The sequence below is a fragment of the Jaculus jaculus genome, chromosome 7, assembly GCF_020740685.1.
Source record: "Jaculus jaculus isolate mJacJac1 chromosome 7, mJacJac1.mat.Y.cur, whole genome shotgun sequence".
In the NCBI taxonomy this organism is placed as follows: Eukaryota; Metazoa; Chordata; class Mammalia; order Rodentia; family Dipodidae; genus Jaculus; species Jaculus jaculus.
The window spans coordinates 70,330,108-70,345,255 of NC_059108.1; the positions used below are offsets into that span (position 1 = coordinate 70,330,108).

The window sequence follows — 15,148 nt, forward strand, 5'->3', positions numbered from 1 at the left end:
TCTCACAGTAATAAAACCTGTCTCATAAAGAATGGTCTGGAATTCAAATGTGATAAATAGCAGAAGCCCAGGAGAAAAAGTGAAGAAAAAGCCACTGATATCTAGAATGAACTGAAGGATGGGGGGGGGGGGGCAGGCAGGGTGGAGCTTAGAACATCCTCTTTCAAAATTAAAGTTGACAGTTAACTGACATAATGACACAGATTGATGAAGGGGTTATATGCCCCTGGAAGCCCATTAAATTGATTTCTTGGCCTGTTTATGTGCCATCACAAACCATAACCCCCACCCCTCTAAGCCCCTTGCTTGTGGTTTCTTCTGTTTCTGGGGCTACAATGCTGGGTAGGAGGGTCAGGGATAAAAGAAACTTAAGGTGCCCAAAGAGAACAGGCAACAAAGATGTAGAATAAGCAAGGGAACTCATGGGATACAGGGATAGGAAAATGGGATGAGATGAACTGGTGAAATTTTACATAGATAGATAGATAGATAGATAGATAGATAGATAGATATAGAAATTAAGTCAGTAGAGATGAGTTTTGTGGTGGAAAGCTCTTGGAAAGGTAGAAGACACATTGGAGACAAGAAGGCACATGGTAAAGAGGACAGTCAACAATGCTAGAAGTTCCAGGGTTTCCTGCTGAAGGTAAAGGAGGCTGTCCTGCCCATGCTGCGAGGGCAACCCTCTGCCTTATCCTTACTCTTCAGGCCCCTTACCAGAGAGACTACTGTAGTCATGGCTGATAACTCCAAAGTAGCTTAAAAGGCCGCAGATTTGTAGACAGACCCTGAAGGAGAGGGCATGGAATCCTGGATGGTAGAACAGACAGGCAGCCAAGGCGTAACACATAGTAACTGGGAAGAGTCACATCAGAGACCACGGTGACACACAAAACGGGAGATGGATGGGGTGGGGAAGTCTAGTGAAGAATGGCAAAATCTGAGATTAGCGGGGCCACAGGCACAGTAAGAAGCGTGGTCCAGGGCTCAAAAACGACAAGAGGGCACACACGAGCGTATAGAGAGCTGGCGTGGTAGGGGAGTAGGACAGACGGGATTCACCTTGAATGGGACTATTCTCACCAGGCAAAAAACGAAAATTGAGAGTATCCACATCCCTTCCCACCCCGCACCCCGCGCTAGTCCATCCATCAGCCCTCCCGGTGCGGTGCCTCCCCGCCATCCCGCAGCCAGCGGGGGTCCTCTGCGACCCAGCACCTCCAGCCTGACAGCTCCGGGTCCTCGCACTCACCCGGCCTCCCCTGCCCTCCGGGGAACCCTCTCTCAGTGCAGCTCGGCGCGGTCTGTCTGGCTCTGGCTACCCTCTGTGCAGAGGGCCCCTGTCTTCCCTTCCCCGGTTTTCCACCCTCGCATCTCGTCCCCCATTCCCGCTCGCAGGCTGAGTCTACCCCACCTCCCTGCCCCGGCGGCCCAGGTTGTCTGTCAGTATGTCCGTGTCCCCTCCCCCAGCCCCTTCCCGTCCCTCTTCGTCCCCTCCAGCGGCAGTCTCCGAGTGCCTCCTCTCCCTTCGGTTTCGAGCTTCCAAAGAGCGAAGAAGGGAAGAAGAGCGAAAGGGAGAGAGAGAGAAAAACAAAAAACAAAAAAACCAAAAAACAACCAAAAAAAAAAAAAAAAACAACCCAGCCGCATCGGAAATCGATGCACTTACACCTCAGCTGGAAGCAGGGACGGGAGTCGAACCGCGGCCGCCGAGCAGCGCGAGGCGGGGAGGGGAGGGGGCGGCTCTTGGAAGGGACTTCTCCGATGTGTTGATTCCTTTTTTCCCCCTCCTCCTCCCTCCCTTCAGCGCTCGCTCCGGGGCGTCGGGGACGGAGATGGAAAAATAAATAAATAAATTCACGGCGGTGAGGGAAGTGAAAGAAAATAATCAATGCTATTTGGCTGCGGCTGAAGTGTTTTCCCGGCTTCGTGAGGGAGTTTCCATTGATTCACCCTGGGCACTCGCTTGTTCCCTGCCTCCTCCTCCTCCTCCTTCTCCTCCTCCTCCTCCTCCTCCTCCTCCTCGCCCTCACTCCTCCGCCTCATTCACTGGCTGAAGCCGAGGCGTCCCACACAATGGAATAATCAATACCCAGGCGCCCGGGGCGGCCCCACTGAGCAGGTGCAGCGACCCGCCCGCCGCGGCGCATGCTGGGAGTTGTAGTCTGTTCGCCCCCGCCCTCCCGCAGGCCACGAGCCTGGCCTGACTTCCCTCGATGCTGGAGCCTGGATCCGCGCTTGGGGCCTGAACTGTGTGGCAGTAGCTTTCCCAAGGCCAAATATCTAGAAAGTGAAGCTGAATCAACCCCAAAATTTGGCTCTGGAGTCTAGTCCATTCCTATAAACATACAGCTGTGTCTGCTCTACTGGATTGGACCTTATAAACAACAGAAAATATATTAGTTCCTCCTGGTTCAACAAAACTTGCAAAGTAAAAGATGAGTGAAATAGGGGCCAATGAGAAGATTTAGGGGCTGGTATCTATTTCCTCCCTACTCAATGATCTTTGGCTTTTTCAGTTTTGTTGTCCCAGCAAGACCTGCTATTTTCCTTTGACATAGAAGGCTCAATTCAGTGGGATAGAAGTAGTTTAATGACATCCCAAGTTTAAGATATGTCTGAAAACCAGTGACCACCTCATAATACTTGCTCCTGGTCGAATGTTTCCAGAAACATACTGAGAAAACGATAGGTACAGGCCCTGATACTTTTCACCAGTAACAGAAGTCTAGGAGTTGACAGTATTCTCATTAAGAGGTCAGACACTATAGTCCTCAGAAAGAGTAAGGACAGGACCCTTCTCTGTGTGGTCTCCTAAACTAGAGGGTTACTCATGTCTTTCTGTATTTTATTTATATTGTTCTTTTTTTCCCCCTCTTAGCGAAGGCTGTTTTCCAACTTGCAGAGGTGATCCTGTCTCAGCCTCTCAAATGTTGGGATTACAGACATGTGCCACTACACTCAGCTATTTTTTCTCTTTAATGTATTATTTATTTTCAAGAAGGGAGAGAGAGAGAGAGAAAGAAAGAAATAAAGAAAGAGAAAAGAAGGAAGGAAGGAAGGAAAGAAAGAAGGAAGGAAGGAAGAGGGCTTGCTAGGGCCTCTTGCCACTGCAAACTAACTCCAGATGCATGCACCACTTTGGGCAGCGGGGTTTACATGGGTACTGAGGAATCAAACTTGGGCCATCAGACTTACAAGAAAGTGTCTCCACCAGCTAAGTCCTCTCTCGAGCCCTCGGCTGTCTTATGTGAATGCTGAATATTCCTTTTCTAACAGAAAGTTTCCCACCACCTTTTATTCTAAACATTAGTAACAGGACGTATGAGGCAAGGGATCATCAGTGATGCATGCCTGTAAATTCTAGCACGAAGAGGTGGAGCAAGAAGATTAGGGGCTCAAGGCCACTTTGGGCTACACGAGACCCCCGTGTCAAGAAATTAAAACAGTGACACACTCTGGGTAGCCAAACAATTTCCCCATTCGGCCCAAACCATTGCCACTGGCCTGCACTTAGTGGGCAACCATAAACTGTGCAGTGTCAAGGGTGGTTTGTTTCATCAAGTCCACCTACGGCCCACGTTAGGAAGGAGTGGAAGCAAGTAAGAGCCTACGCTCTGGCTCTGCATTCCACTTTCCCCACCGCCCATCAGTTCAACATTATTAGGTAGAGTCCTGTTGGCACTAATTGCAGGTTTCCGGTCACCATAGCGACGGGTGGCTAGAGAAGGCGAGATGCCTTGTTAGGACTACAACTCCCATCGTGCATCAGGATTCAGGGTGTCAGGCTTACACTAAGGCTCCAAGACCCGGTTTACACCTTAGCTCCAGGAGAGATCCGGGTTGAGGAGCCAAACGTGAGGAGACGGTTTCGCTGCTCTGCTCATCGCAAGAGTCAAATCTATCCAAAACCTATAGGCCTCTTGGGCCCAGCCTGCCTACGGCCCCGCCACCACTGGTCTAATATGGCTGCTGCTGCTTGGGCACGCTAGGCGCAGAGTGTGTGTGGGGCGGGGGGGGGGGGGGCATGGACTTCTCCCGGCATTCCTCGCGGGTGTGGCGTGGGCTCCCTCCCCGCACCTCCGGGCCCGCGCGAGAGAGACCCTCGGCTTCCGGGGTGAGAGGCGTCTCCCTTGGTGCTATGGCGAAAAAGGGCGGGTCATCCTGAGCAGTGAGCCGCTGACCTCTCGGATTAGCAAGGCGAGAGGATGTTGAAAGGTCATCAGCCAAACGGCCTGCTTTCTAGGGAGTCCTTTGGATTCAGCACATTTATCAGTGATAGCATTTAACTGTTGTAGCTTCCTAAAGCCTCTCAAACAGGCATCATAGCACAGAATCAGAGAGCTCTGAAACAGTGGGTGCCTCTTAAATTCATCCTAGACCTGGGATATAGGTTGAGCATCCCTGAGTGCTGAGTGAATCATTGTAAATGTTTGTTGCAGATAACATGGCCCAGGGCTGCATCGAAGTGGAGCGAAAGTTTGTTCCGGGGCCTGGCACAGAGGAAAAGCTGAAGGAGTTGGGGGGCACCCTGGAGCACCAAGTCACCTTCCGAGACACCTACTACGACACCAGTGAGCTAAGTCTCATGCGGTCTGATCACTGGTTGAGACAAAGAGAAAGTAGTGGATGGGAGCTCAAATGTCCTGGAGCATCAGGTGTCTCCGGACCACACACCGAGTACATGGAACTTACATCTGAATCTGCAATTGTAGCCAGGCTCTCTGAGCTGCTGGGGACTGAGGGGCTAGGGGCTGCAGGTGTGGCTGCTGTGCTGGGTCCACTGGGGCTGCAGGAAGTAGCTAGTTTTGTGACTAACCGGAGTACCTGGAAGCTAGTGCTCTCCGGAACTGATGAACAGGAACCGACGCTCAGAGTGGACCTGGATACCGCGGACTTCGGGTACGCTGTCGGTGAGGTAGAGGTCCTGGCGCACAAGGAGGCTGAAGTACCCGCTGCCCTGGCGAAGATCCTCACCATCAGCAGCATGCTTGGTGAGGGAGACAGGCCTCTCTCTCTGCTTTCCCTCCTCCCATTTCCCTTTATTGGAGTTGCCCGCTGGATCATGTATTGGTGGAAAGTTTCTGGATTGTCTTGGTAACAGAAATTGTTTTAGCGATTTCTTAGAGGATCCTGTCTGCTTACAGTTTAATAATCAAATCTAGCTTTTTCTTTTACAGCAGCTAATTTGGATTTAGTTCTTTCATGTCTGTAGGATTAATCCTACTCTTCTCATTTAGTTCTCAGTTCCATATCAGGTCTCTGCTTTGATCCTTTCTTTCCCAAACTTCTATCCTCTTACAGCTTCTAGATCCCTTATTTTGCTATTGTTGCTATATAGCCTAAGCAGGCCCTGAACCCCCTGCCTCAACCTTCCCAGTGCTATAATCACCCCAGGCTTGGGTCACCATGCTGGCTAAGCTTTCTTGGCTTTAAGTAAAAGGCAAAAACAGTACATTTATGTGAGACAGTGAATATATACACAGGCAGACTTTTGTTTTTGGTCAGAGTTTTGTTTTCCTGTCCCCATGCTTATCCACATACATGAGGTTGTGTACCCCACAAGGCCTAACAGCTCTAGAAGGTTGAGTCTCCTTAGCAGTTGTTACACATGGAGTTTCCTGCAGACCCTGGCTGTAGACAGTTCCAAAGCCAAGAATTCTACATGAACCTGACCCCCACAGCTATAGCTTCTGCTTTCTTCTTTACACAGCCCTTGGTTTTTCTCTGTGTACATCACTGTGTGTGCTTCATTACTAAGCTAATGAGCTTTGGCTTGCCTAGATGGGCTTGAAATTTGATGGGGGGGGGGCAGGGGTAATAACTGAAATGAGTCAGTATCCCTATCTTCATAGCATAGGGTGCCTCTTCATTGCTTCCCAGCAACATTACCTGAGTGGACCTTTGGGATCTCACTTCCACAATCCAGTAAGGGATGAATTTCAGTGCTGCATTTAAAAACTTTGGAACCCTGGCTGTGTGGGCAGGGGGCAAAATAAAAGCACATACAGCAGCTCTATCTGCTTCTTTATTCATGGTTCTCTTGCCCACAGGTGTGCCAGCACAGGAGAAGGCACCTGCTAAGCTCATCATGTACCTACAGCGCTACCGGCCTCAGGACTATCAGCGCCTGCTAGATGGATACAGCTCCGAGGGACCATAGGGACTCAACATCCAGACAGTGGGTTGGGCTAGTGACTTTACTTTCTATAAAGAGAAGGGAACTTTGGGTCTGATGCTGCTGTTCACACCTGAACTCACTGTGCCCTTTCCCTTCCAACAGACCCTCTTCTCTATCCACCTCTGCCCATTTCTTTCAGCATGTCTTCAGCTACCAGTCTTGGAGTCCTCTTTGGCTGCCTCCTCTCTCATCCGTCAGATGCAATCTGTGGGCCGCCCCTCTCCCCTGGCCGCTAAGCAGCCTTCATTGATTTCCGCTCGTGTTTATAGGATTTCCACTTAGCCGTGATCAGTAGTTAAGCACAGGAAAATCCCTTGTCACCCCCCCACACACCCCGGTCGATGCCATTGATTCTGCCAGCGGCTCCAAAACCGCCTTACAGCTGAGTTAGAGATGAGGGGAGGCAGCAGGGATTTCCCTGCCTTGGGGTGTAGGGAATAGCAACAATGTGGGAAAACAGTTGGGAATTCTTACTAGAAATCTAGAAATTCTGCCAGTGTGTCCAGCCTTGGCCCAGAGGGTAGAGTGCCCTGTGTGGCAGTTTAGGGGCAAATTTGTTCCCCAACCCAGTGAGGGATAGAAAGAAACCCCTTGCTGTTAAGACAGGTTCTGGGGCTGGGCGTAGTGATGCACACCTTTAATCCCAGCACTCAGGAGGCAGAGGTAGGAGGATCACTGTGAGTTCAAGGCCACCCTGAGACTACACAGTGAATTCTAGGTCAGCCTGGGCTAAAGCAAGTGAGACCTACCTTGAAAAAAAAGGGGGTTCTGGAGAGATGGCTTAGCGGTTAAGCTTCACTTGCCTGTGAAGCCTAAGGACCCCGGTTCAAGGCTTGATTCTCCAGGACCCATGTTAGCCAGATGCACAAGGGGGCACACGCGTCTGGAGTTCGTTTGCAGTGGCTGGAAGCCCTGGCGTGCCCATTCTCTCTCTCTCTATGCCTCTTTCTGTCTCTGTCACTCAAATAAGTAAATAAAAATGAATAAAAAAAAAGAAAAAGAAGAAGAGGGTTGGGATGTGTCTAGGCCACCCCCCTCTTAAAAAAAAAGACATGTTTTGGGGGAGAGGCATATTTCCTTGTGAGAAGGCTCTTCCCTTGTTATTCATATACATTTTTCTACCTCAAATATGTCAAAATATGCCTTTTTGCCCTCTTCAGACTTTATTGGGCTTTCATTATTTGTAAGGGAAGAGGAAAGCGCCCACACTTCGGAGTGGCAAATGTAGAGCAAGAGTGCCACCTGCTGGTAGCCCTTAGGGGTAAGTTTCAGCTGTGAGGGGCTGGAGGATTTCAAATGGAGTTACTGCCATGTCTCCACAGGCAAGTTGTTCACCTCAAAGATCTCCTGAACCTCCTGACCAAAGTGGTTGTAGGTGAGGCGCAACTTTAGCCGCAAAGGTGCCTAAGAATAGGAAAGCAGAGGCCAGGGTTAGCATCTCTGATTTCTCCTACCCCTCTTATCCATGGGGTCCTAGGATTCACCTTGTTAGGATTGAGGATTCTGAAGATCTGGGTGATAGGAAGGTCACCCTGAGCTGGAACTGTGTCCCCGCTGGGGGCCTGTAGCTGCAGCTGGAAACTCTGAACATGGGAATTTGGGGCAGAACACAGAAGGGTAGATGGTGGGGTTCAGGCAACTCCTTCCTACTTCATGGTTCCCCACACTCTTGCTATAACTCCCCAGCACTGCTCTCCCACCATTCCTTCCCATCTCACTCTGCCTCCCACCAACACCTTGCTACTTTGTGGCTTTTTCTCCTGGAGCCTCTGGGCCACCTCTGAAACCTAGTTGTTATTTTGAAACAGGGTAGCCCAGATTGGCCTCAAGTACACATTGTTCCTCCTGCCTCAGCCTCCCAAGTGCTAGAATTATAGGCATGAATCACCACACCTGGCTGAAACCTGATCTTTACAAACCTTTGGCACAGCTGCCTGGCAGATGAAGTGGGTCACGTCACCCCCTGAGGAGTTGGTGGTAGTGACAGTGACTAAAAGCAATGCAGGGGCTCCAGGGGGCCGGGTGAAAGACAGATTTAGCTGTACTCCCTCGCGCTCAAACACTTTGAGATTGGGGATGGAAGCTAGAGAAAGAAGAGAGGTAGCTCAAGATAGCACATCTGTCCAACAAAGTGGAGTGAGAACCTCTAAGTACACAAGCTGAGGTTGGAGCTACAGACCAGTGGAGTGGGGAGAGGGGAAGAGTAACAAAACATGCAAAGTAATCAGATTGCCATGGTGCTATGAGTAAAATAAATTATCCTGGAATAATTGGGAAGAACTAAAATAGCAGTGGTAGGGAAAGGCAGCTGACATTTCAGCTAAAGTCACTTGATGTGTTATGGAAGGAACAATCTATGTAACAAGAACATGGAATGCTAAGGACTTGAGGTGAGAAAATTTGAGGAGATGAAGAAGCCAGTGGAATGGTAGTACAAAGGTGATATGCCACAGGCTCAGGAGGAAGCAAGGGCCTGCAAACTGTGGTGATAAGTCAGGGACAAAGGGAAGTCATTAAAATGTGGCTGACTGAATGGACCTTTAACCTACTGGGATGGGATGGGGGTGGTATGGGTACAGGAGTCTCATTCCTTGGCTCAGGAGCTATGACACATGTCCACCCGCCTTTGCTATGACATCTCCCCTTTGTTGAGTCTTACCTGGGGGAGGAGTTGCACAGGGAAGGTCAAGGGGGTGTACTAAGGCATTCCCTGGGGTGGAATCCAGAGAGACAGGATGCTGAGAATCTCTAGACATGCCATCCAGAAGATCTAACAGATCCAAGAGCTTTGTGGCCTGGAGGGGACAGAAGGGGGGGACTGTCATGGCAGTGCATGGAAGCCCACACGAGTTCTCTTCATCCAGGTCTTCCAGTTTCTTCACCTGAGGCTCTGCAGTGTCAGGGACTGTTGCTTCCAAAAGCTGGGGTACTTCTTTGCTTTCCTTTGCTTCCTCATCAACTTGAGGGCCACCTCGCTCCACAAGAGGCATCTTTTCAAGGATAGCAGCCCTGAGGATAGAATGTGAGGTGAGAGGAAAGACACAGGACGCTGAAATGCTCATACCTAGAAGGAAGCATTTGGAAGGACAGAAATTTGAGTCCTACTTTGTAGCAGGTTGTGGGATGTACCTCATATGGTCGTACTTCCGAAACAGTGTACTATATTCCACAGCCCGCTGCTGCAGCTCTACATCCACACAGCTCCCATAGATGGACACCACCTGGCGGATGCGACTGGGCCACATATAGCATGTGAGTGGCAATGGCAGTATAGCCTGCTCTTCCATTCCAAGATGTGACAGGGAAGGGAGAAGCCACACAAACAGATACCCATGATATGTGGTTCAAAAACAGATCCTGCTGGGTGTGGTGGCACACGCCTTTAATCCCAGCACTCGGGAGGCTGAAGTAGGATTGCTGTGAGTTTGAGGCCAACCTGGGCTACAGAGAGTTTCCCAGGTCAGCTGAGCTAGTGTAAGGCCCTGCTTCAAACAACAAAGCAGCTTCTAAAGGCTTGGGGAGGAAAGGTGGGTGTTGCCTGGAGAGGTGAGGCTAACCTGAGTGAAAGGCTGTCTTTCAAGCAGATGGAATCCCCTCTTACTTGTTGTCCTGGAACCGAGTGCTGAGTTTCATGAGAGCTGTGATAGCATATCCTCGGGTAGCGGGCAGGGACATATGGGACTGTAGTACCTTTTCCAGTAATGCTAATACCTCCTCCTCTTCCACCTTCAGGTGTGGACAACAGGTAGTGACCACAGGTCCAGCCATGACCTTCTTGATGAGTACTTTGCTGTGTATGTCCCTCCTGCAAGTCTCACCTGAGGAGGCTCAGTTTCCTCACAGCTCCCCTCCAGCAAGAGGTCCCCGTACTCCCCAATGCACCAGGCCGCTACCTGAACAAATGGTTGCTGTATGGGAGAAGAAACGCCATTAGGCTAGTGTTGGAGGTCCTCCCTCTTCCAGGCCTTACAACATCTTTTTAAGGCAGTGCAAAGATGGTGGGGTTGGCAAGGTGGGGAAAGGAAAGTTTGTTGGCAGGCTGTCTTGGCATCTGGGCTCCCACTGCCCTCTGCTGGGCAAGCACCAGAACTACAGCCTAACCACCTAGACAAGTTCTCTTCCTTGAGGAAGGGGGGATCATTTATACCCAACCTACTTAAGATGAGAAAAGGGGCTATAGATACTGGCAGGTACCTGTTATTCACTCAGCATTCCAGATAGTAATAAAATCGAATACATGTGTCAAGCTTTAGCTCATGTGATCCTGAAGACAGTCCCAGGAGGTAGGCAGATAGAAAGCCAAGTACATGTAGACTTAAGGTGGTTAACCTAGTCATCTGAGGTTAGTTAATAAGCAGCACAGCCAGCACAGAAGCCACCCTAAAAGGTGGCTCTGCCTTTGGGCATCTCTTGCACAGCTGTGACTGTGGGACAAACCATTCGAAATCCAGTGTCAAGGGCCCTAGGAATGGCTGGAGGAGGCTGGTCAGCTGGACCTGGGAAGGGGATGGTGGTACCTGGGAGATGTCCTTTGCCAAGGCAGTGTAGAGGCGGCGCACAGAGTAGGCGTGTAGCTCCTGGGCTCCGCCAATCAGCTGGGTCAGATTGGCCACTGCATCATCTTGCACATGGGCACCTGCCTGAAGAGGGGTGGATGAGGCCAAGTTAGAGTGGTAAGTTCTACCTACTCCTGCCCAGCTCTCACTGCCCTGTCTCACCGTGGTCAGCACATGCAGGATGGTATCTATGTGCCACCTCTTGGTTGGAGCAAACCTAGGGGATGTGGCTCATCAGTCCTGGCACTGTCCTTCCCAAATGAACCCTCTGACTCCTGGGAATGTGTCACCTCACCTCTCTGCAGCCAACAAGATGCCTGAGGCACAATCAGCCCGTAGGTCAATGGGGCAGGTCTCCAGAAAGGTCTGTAGCTCTTGTGTCATGGTTCGCACGTTGGAGCTATTCACCAAAGTCAAGCTCAGTTCCAGGGCCCGCCTGCAAGGAGAAATGTGTCCATGCAGATGGCCCTGTTCAAATGCTCTGTGTGTCCCTGTCCTTGGGCAATTGTCTCTTTAGTCCTCTTATTCCAGTTTCTCTGAGCTGGTTTTGGCCCCAGCTACCAGGCACTGAGTCCTCTACCCTGACTTCTTGTCCCTTCGATCTCTGCTCACCGGCTGAGAGAGGCATCAGTGTCCTGCAAACATTCTACTACAGTGGGTCGGTGACGCTGCACAGCACTGTGATCGGATTGCACCAGCCGCAGCAGCGATGTCAGGGCCACATACCTGGTTAGGGTGGAAGAGGTCATATCACAAGTGGCCATATCGCCCAGTAAAGTCCTAAAGTTAGGTGGATCAGGAGGCTGCTCTGGGGAGGGAAGAATGCAGAGGGCCAGGGGCATTGGGCACAGCTGATACCAATACCTAATATTCTTGTCATTGTTGAGTAAGAAGCGGCCAAGAATGTTGACAGCTAGAACCTATGGAAGGGAGAAGGTGGGAACCGTCAGGGATGATGCTATCTGCTCACTCAGGAGTGGGGACCACATGGCACAAAATGGTAAGGGTTGAGAAGCCAGTGACCAGAGCCTGTCTGCCTTCTGGGGTGGGTGAGGTCACAGCTGGAGGGTACACGGGCATGGAATGATACCCGTAGGCCAGCTGCAGAGTGGATGTCCATGATGGTAAGCACAGTCTCAAACAGGACCGCGTTGCCTGCGTTTCTGCTGGTGTCTGTGTTGGTGGCTACCTATATGGATGAGAGAACAGATACATTTGCATGGGGCTGTATTCAATCTAGGGTATGGGGACGTTTCCACCATGTCCTGTGCCCCATCCTTCAATTCCACAAAGTTCCCTGAACTCCACAATATGCCAGACTCAGCCTAGACTCTGGGACTATGTCCTACCTTCATGGAACTCATTGGTTTGGTGAGTGGGGGATGGGAGGAACAGAGTGAAGCAAATGGTTATATGAGGACCGCCCAGCACTGGTGGACAACCAAAGCCAGATGCTTAAGTGGTACTCCACCCCCCACCTGGGCCAGCAAGTCATTCATGGTCTCACTGCTTTCTTCATGGTTACGTCCCAGGATCCGAAGAAGATGAAGTATCTTGACCTAAGATTGGGTTAAAGGTTGAAAGCTGGAAAGAGTCATAGGATAGAGTTGTGGGGCTGAGAAGAAAAATGTAACACAGAGGGATAACATTGTGAGGGGCCTATCTAGCTCCCTAGAGCCTTCCACTCTTCACTCTCACCTTGGGACCTGGGAAGAGGGTCAGAGGTGTGTGAGGTCAGGGAAGTTTAGGACATGTTTTTTCAGACTGTTACCACACTGTGTTTTTCTGACCTTTAGGTGACTCCCCTACTTTCCAGCCTGGAGTCCTTGGATGACCAGGGTAATTTTGAGACTACCACCCTCTTGCCCTAGATACAGTGCCAAAGTGGGATGTGACCATTGGCCATGGTAATACTGTTCTAGTGACACAGCAGGGAAAGCTTAGCCCACCTGCAAGAAAGGGTCACTGACTCCAGAGATGCTGTGCTCTGTAGAGCATCCTGTTGTCACTAGAGTCCGGAGGATCTGTACCAGTTGGGGTACTACCTGGAGGAAAGACATACCAGTGTTGTTTGGGCATTTCTCCTCGCCTTTCAATGATCAGTTCCATTCTCCCATAGCCTCTCTGCCAGGCCTAAAGTCTGCCCCTTTACCAGCCCACCTTTCGAAAGTGCCTGAGGGCCACAGGGCTTCGTTCGCAGAGTTCCATGATCAGTGTGATGGTGCCCAACAGGATGCCTGGGGTCAGAGTGGGGAAGCGAATGGTAGGCTAGGGCACAAAGCACTCTACTGTATGTGTCTGTGTGCATGCACTGCCCTTGTCCTATGAGCTGGTGCTCCTGGCTTGTTTTTCACTATGTCTGTCCATAGCCAGACCTGAAGTAGAGAGTGGGGAGCCTTACCATGATGGCACTCATGGAGCAGTTTAGAACAAGGTGGGAGGAAGATGCTGGCAAGCTCGGGGTCTTTCCGGATCATGTGCACTGCAGTCAGAATAGCCTACAGAGGTCAAGAGCTCAGGCAGGGCTACTAGGCTGGAACCCTCACCTCCTCTACATGGCAGACCAGGAGGGCCAAGTTCTGGAGAGGAAGGACATCTCACCTTCTTGAGCACATAGGAACTGGACTCCTGCAGAAGCAGCCTCTCCACCTCTGTGGCCAGGTTCCGGCACATCTCAGCAGAACCCATGGTGCTCAGAGTGCACAGGGCCAGGCCTCGAACAGGCTGACTGCCCTGGCTCAGATCACTGTAGGGTTGGGAGCATGGTCAGTCAAGACCATGACTTGTGGAAATCAGTTCTTACCAGTACCTGCAACAGGCAGCCCTCTAGTATTTTGCAGTTCCCCACTCTCCCATCTCCCCAATTTCAAGTGCCCCAGAACCCTCTCACTTCTTGATGCTGTTGGTAATGAGCAGGTGGGCATCGTGCCTCTCATCCAATAGAAGCATGGCCCCTAGGTAGCCCACCCTCTTGTCTGTGAATCTGGGGGAGGCGATCAGTTTCAGGCACTCCATCTATAGGGAAGGGGGCACACCAGAAAGGGCAGTGTGAAACCAGAGACACCTCTCTTCCATCCTCCTTAACACCATACTAACTTGTGGGGCATCTTATTTCATCACCCTTTAACCTGAGAGGCCTGGGAGATTTGTCAATGGGCAGAGCCAAGGACCTGGGTAGGAGTGGAAGATGAAAGCAGGTAAGGGGCCGTGAATGGGGCTAGCTGGGGAGCAACCGATGGAGGTAGTATTGGGGAGAGGTTTTCATCTTCAGTATGCAGCCTGAAGGGCTTCCAACTGGTGAATATAGCCGTGCAGGGTGACATATGCGTGTGAATCTGATTAAATGCCTGAGGCTGAGGCATGGGGTTCTAAGTCTGTCTACATAGTGAGACCCTGTCCAAAAAAAGATAAGATAAAACAAAAAGGAAAGAAACTATTGGAGAATGGGAACAAAAACAATTGGGGCATAAATATGCAAAGGGACCTTCTCAAACTCTCGTATTCTAGACCAACCTGTCCAAAGTGGGCGGGGTAGCCCAACATGTGGACATAGAGCAGTTTGGCCAGCTGGCGATGCCTCTGCAAGGGGTCCCCATCGCGGAAGGAGGCCCGGATGTAAGCACACTCCTTTTGGATCACCTCCCGCTCCTGGGCCTGGGTCTTGGCCCCGCGAATCTCTTGAATTAGGTCAGGAAGCTTCAGCGATGGCACCATCATCCTGGGAGCAGAGCCCGGGAGTGACGGAGACTTTAGCATTTTTCAGCCAGGTGTCCACAACAGCCCTTTTCTAAGATCTTAAGGACCGGGGTGTTACAGCCACATTTGCCTTCCCCCATCGTAATTACAGCCCCCCATCTCGCCTCACAAGATTTCCACTACGCATGCGTCCCTACCCCACCCCATGCTTGTTCCTCCTGGGCATGCGTCAGAGCCCCGCCTGTTTCCCTCTTTTTGAATTCCCACCCGAATCCCAGCGAGCTCAGCCGTCTGGCTACTTCAGGGTCCCGCGGCTACTTCCTTAGCGAGATTCCTCCTCCATCCCCACCACTGGCGACATCAGTTTTCCAGGCTCTGGACGCCAGCCTCACCTGGCTTCAGTGCCACCTCCGTTCTTCTACCCCCCCAGCGCTTCCGGGTTTGGAGCCGAGAGGGGTGGGTGCTTGGTCGGGGCCTTCCCTCTCCCCGCCTCCACCACGGGAGCCCGCCCCTCCTGGGGCTTCTGGAGCTTCCTGACCTTGGGGCCCCGGCTTTGGCGCTTTGGGGAAGGTGCGCTTCCCAGTGTCAGGCATGGCCTGCCCTGCGGGCTCCCCAAAGAGGCTTCCTTTTTCAACTTCAGTACCTTGGAGACCCCCAGAAAGTTTAGGTTTGAAGCCATCACACCCCAAAGGAGATGACAATTCCCCCCCCTTTT

At 51.2% G+C, this 15,148-nt stretch overlaps 3 protein-coding genes across 20 annotated transcripts in view; 1 reads left to right on the forward strand and 2 right to left on the reverse strand.

Moving 5' to 3' along the window:
• The window catches only part of Zfhx2 (zinc finger homeobox 2), a 39,310-nt gene extending 37,343 nt beyond the window's left edge, over window positions 1-1,967 (reverse strand). For all 4 annotated transcript variants that reach the window (XM_045154026.1, XM_004661804.2, XM_045154027.1 and 1 more), the window contains exon 1: window positions 1,670-1,967. The gene's annotated coding sequence lies outside the window, so the exon portion shown is untranslated. The remainder of the gene's footprint in view (window positions 1-1,669) is intronic.
• Thtpa (thiamine triphosphatase) overlaps window positions 1-6,345 on the forward strand; it is a 50,901-nt gene extending 44,556 nt beyond the window's left edge. For 8 of the 13 annotated variants that reach the window (XM_045154033.1, XM_045154034.1, XM_045154032.1 and 5 more), the window contains 2 exons: window positions 4,443-4,994; window positions 6,054-6,345. In XM_045154033.1, the coding sequence (XP_045009968.1) occupies window positions 4,448-4,994; window positions 6,054-6,163 (657 nt within the window). In that variant the 5' untranslated portion in view covers window positions 4,443-4,447 and the 3' untranslated portion in view covers window positions 6,164-6,345. The other 5 variants (XM_045154039.1, XM_045154038.1, XM_045154028.1 and 2 more) reach the window with 5 other exon arrangements.
• An 881-nt stretch (window positions 6,346-7,226) lies between these two features.
• Ap1g2 (adaptor related protein complex 1 subunit gamma 2) lies at window positions 7,227-15,050 on the reverse strand. 3 transcript variants are annotated; one of them, XM_004661806.2, is made up of 22 exons: window positions 14,826-15,050; window positions 14,251-14,531; window positions 13,628-13,752; window positions 13,339-13,483; window positions 13,139-13,235; window positions 12,898-12,974; window positions 12,687-12,782; window positions 12,216-12,296; window positions 11,828-11,926; window positions 11,602-11,657; window positions 11,350-11,463; window positions 11,033-11,173; window positions 10,900-10,954; window positions 10,699-10,821; window positions 10,000-10,089; window positions 9,783-9,907; window positions 9,311-9,415; window positions 9,064-9,190; window positions 8,841-8,976; window positions 8,101-8,264; window positions 7,666-7,764; window positions 7,230-7,585 (listed from the first exon to the last, which is right to left on the reverse strand). In XM_004661806.2, the coding sequence occupies exons 2-22, from the start codon at window positions 14,491-14,493 to the stop codon at window positions 7,484-7,486; spliced, it is 2,400 nt and encodes a 799-aa protein (XP_004661863.2). In that variant the 5' UTR covers window positions 14,494-14,531; window positions 14,826-15,050; the 3' UTR covers window positions 7,230-7,483. The 3 variants fall into 3 exon arrangements, with proteins under 3 accessions (XP_045009903.1, XP_004661863.2, XP_045009904.1); XM_045153968.1 differs by lacking the exons at window positions 7,666-7,764; window positions 8,101-8,264 and having other exon boundaries at window positions 7,227-7,585; XM_045153969.1 differs by lacking the exons at window positions 12,898-12,974; window positions 13,628-13,752; window positions 14,251-14,531; window positions 14,826-15,050 and having other exon boundaries at window positions 7,231-7,585; window positions 13,339-13,480.
• Window positions 15,051-15,148: the final 98 nt, after the last annotated feature.

Coding starts and splice junctions, on each gene's coding strand:
- Ap1g2 (XM_004661806.2), bottom strand. CDS start 14,493: ATGCTAAAGTCTCCGTCACTCCCGGGCTCTGCTCCCAGGATGATGGTG. Junction 11,174..11,349: donor ACTGATGCCTCTCTCAGCCG/GTGAGCAGAGAT, acceptor TTCTCCTTGCAG/GCGGGCCCTGGAACTGAGCT. Junction 7,765..8,100: donor GCCAGGCAGCTGTGCCAAAG/GTTTGTAAAGAT, acceptor TCCCATGTTCAG/AGTTTCCAGCTGCAGCTACA.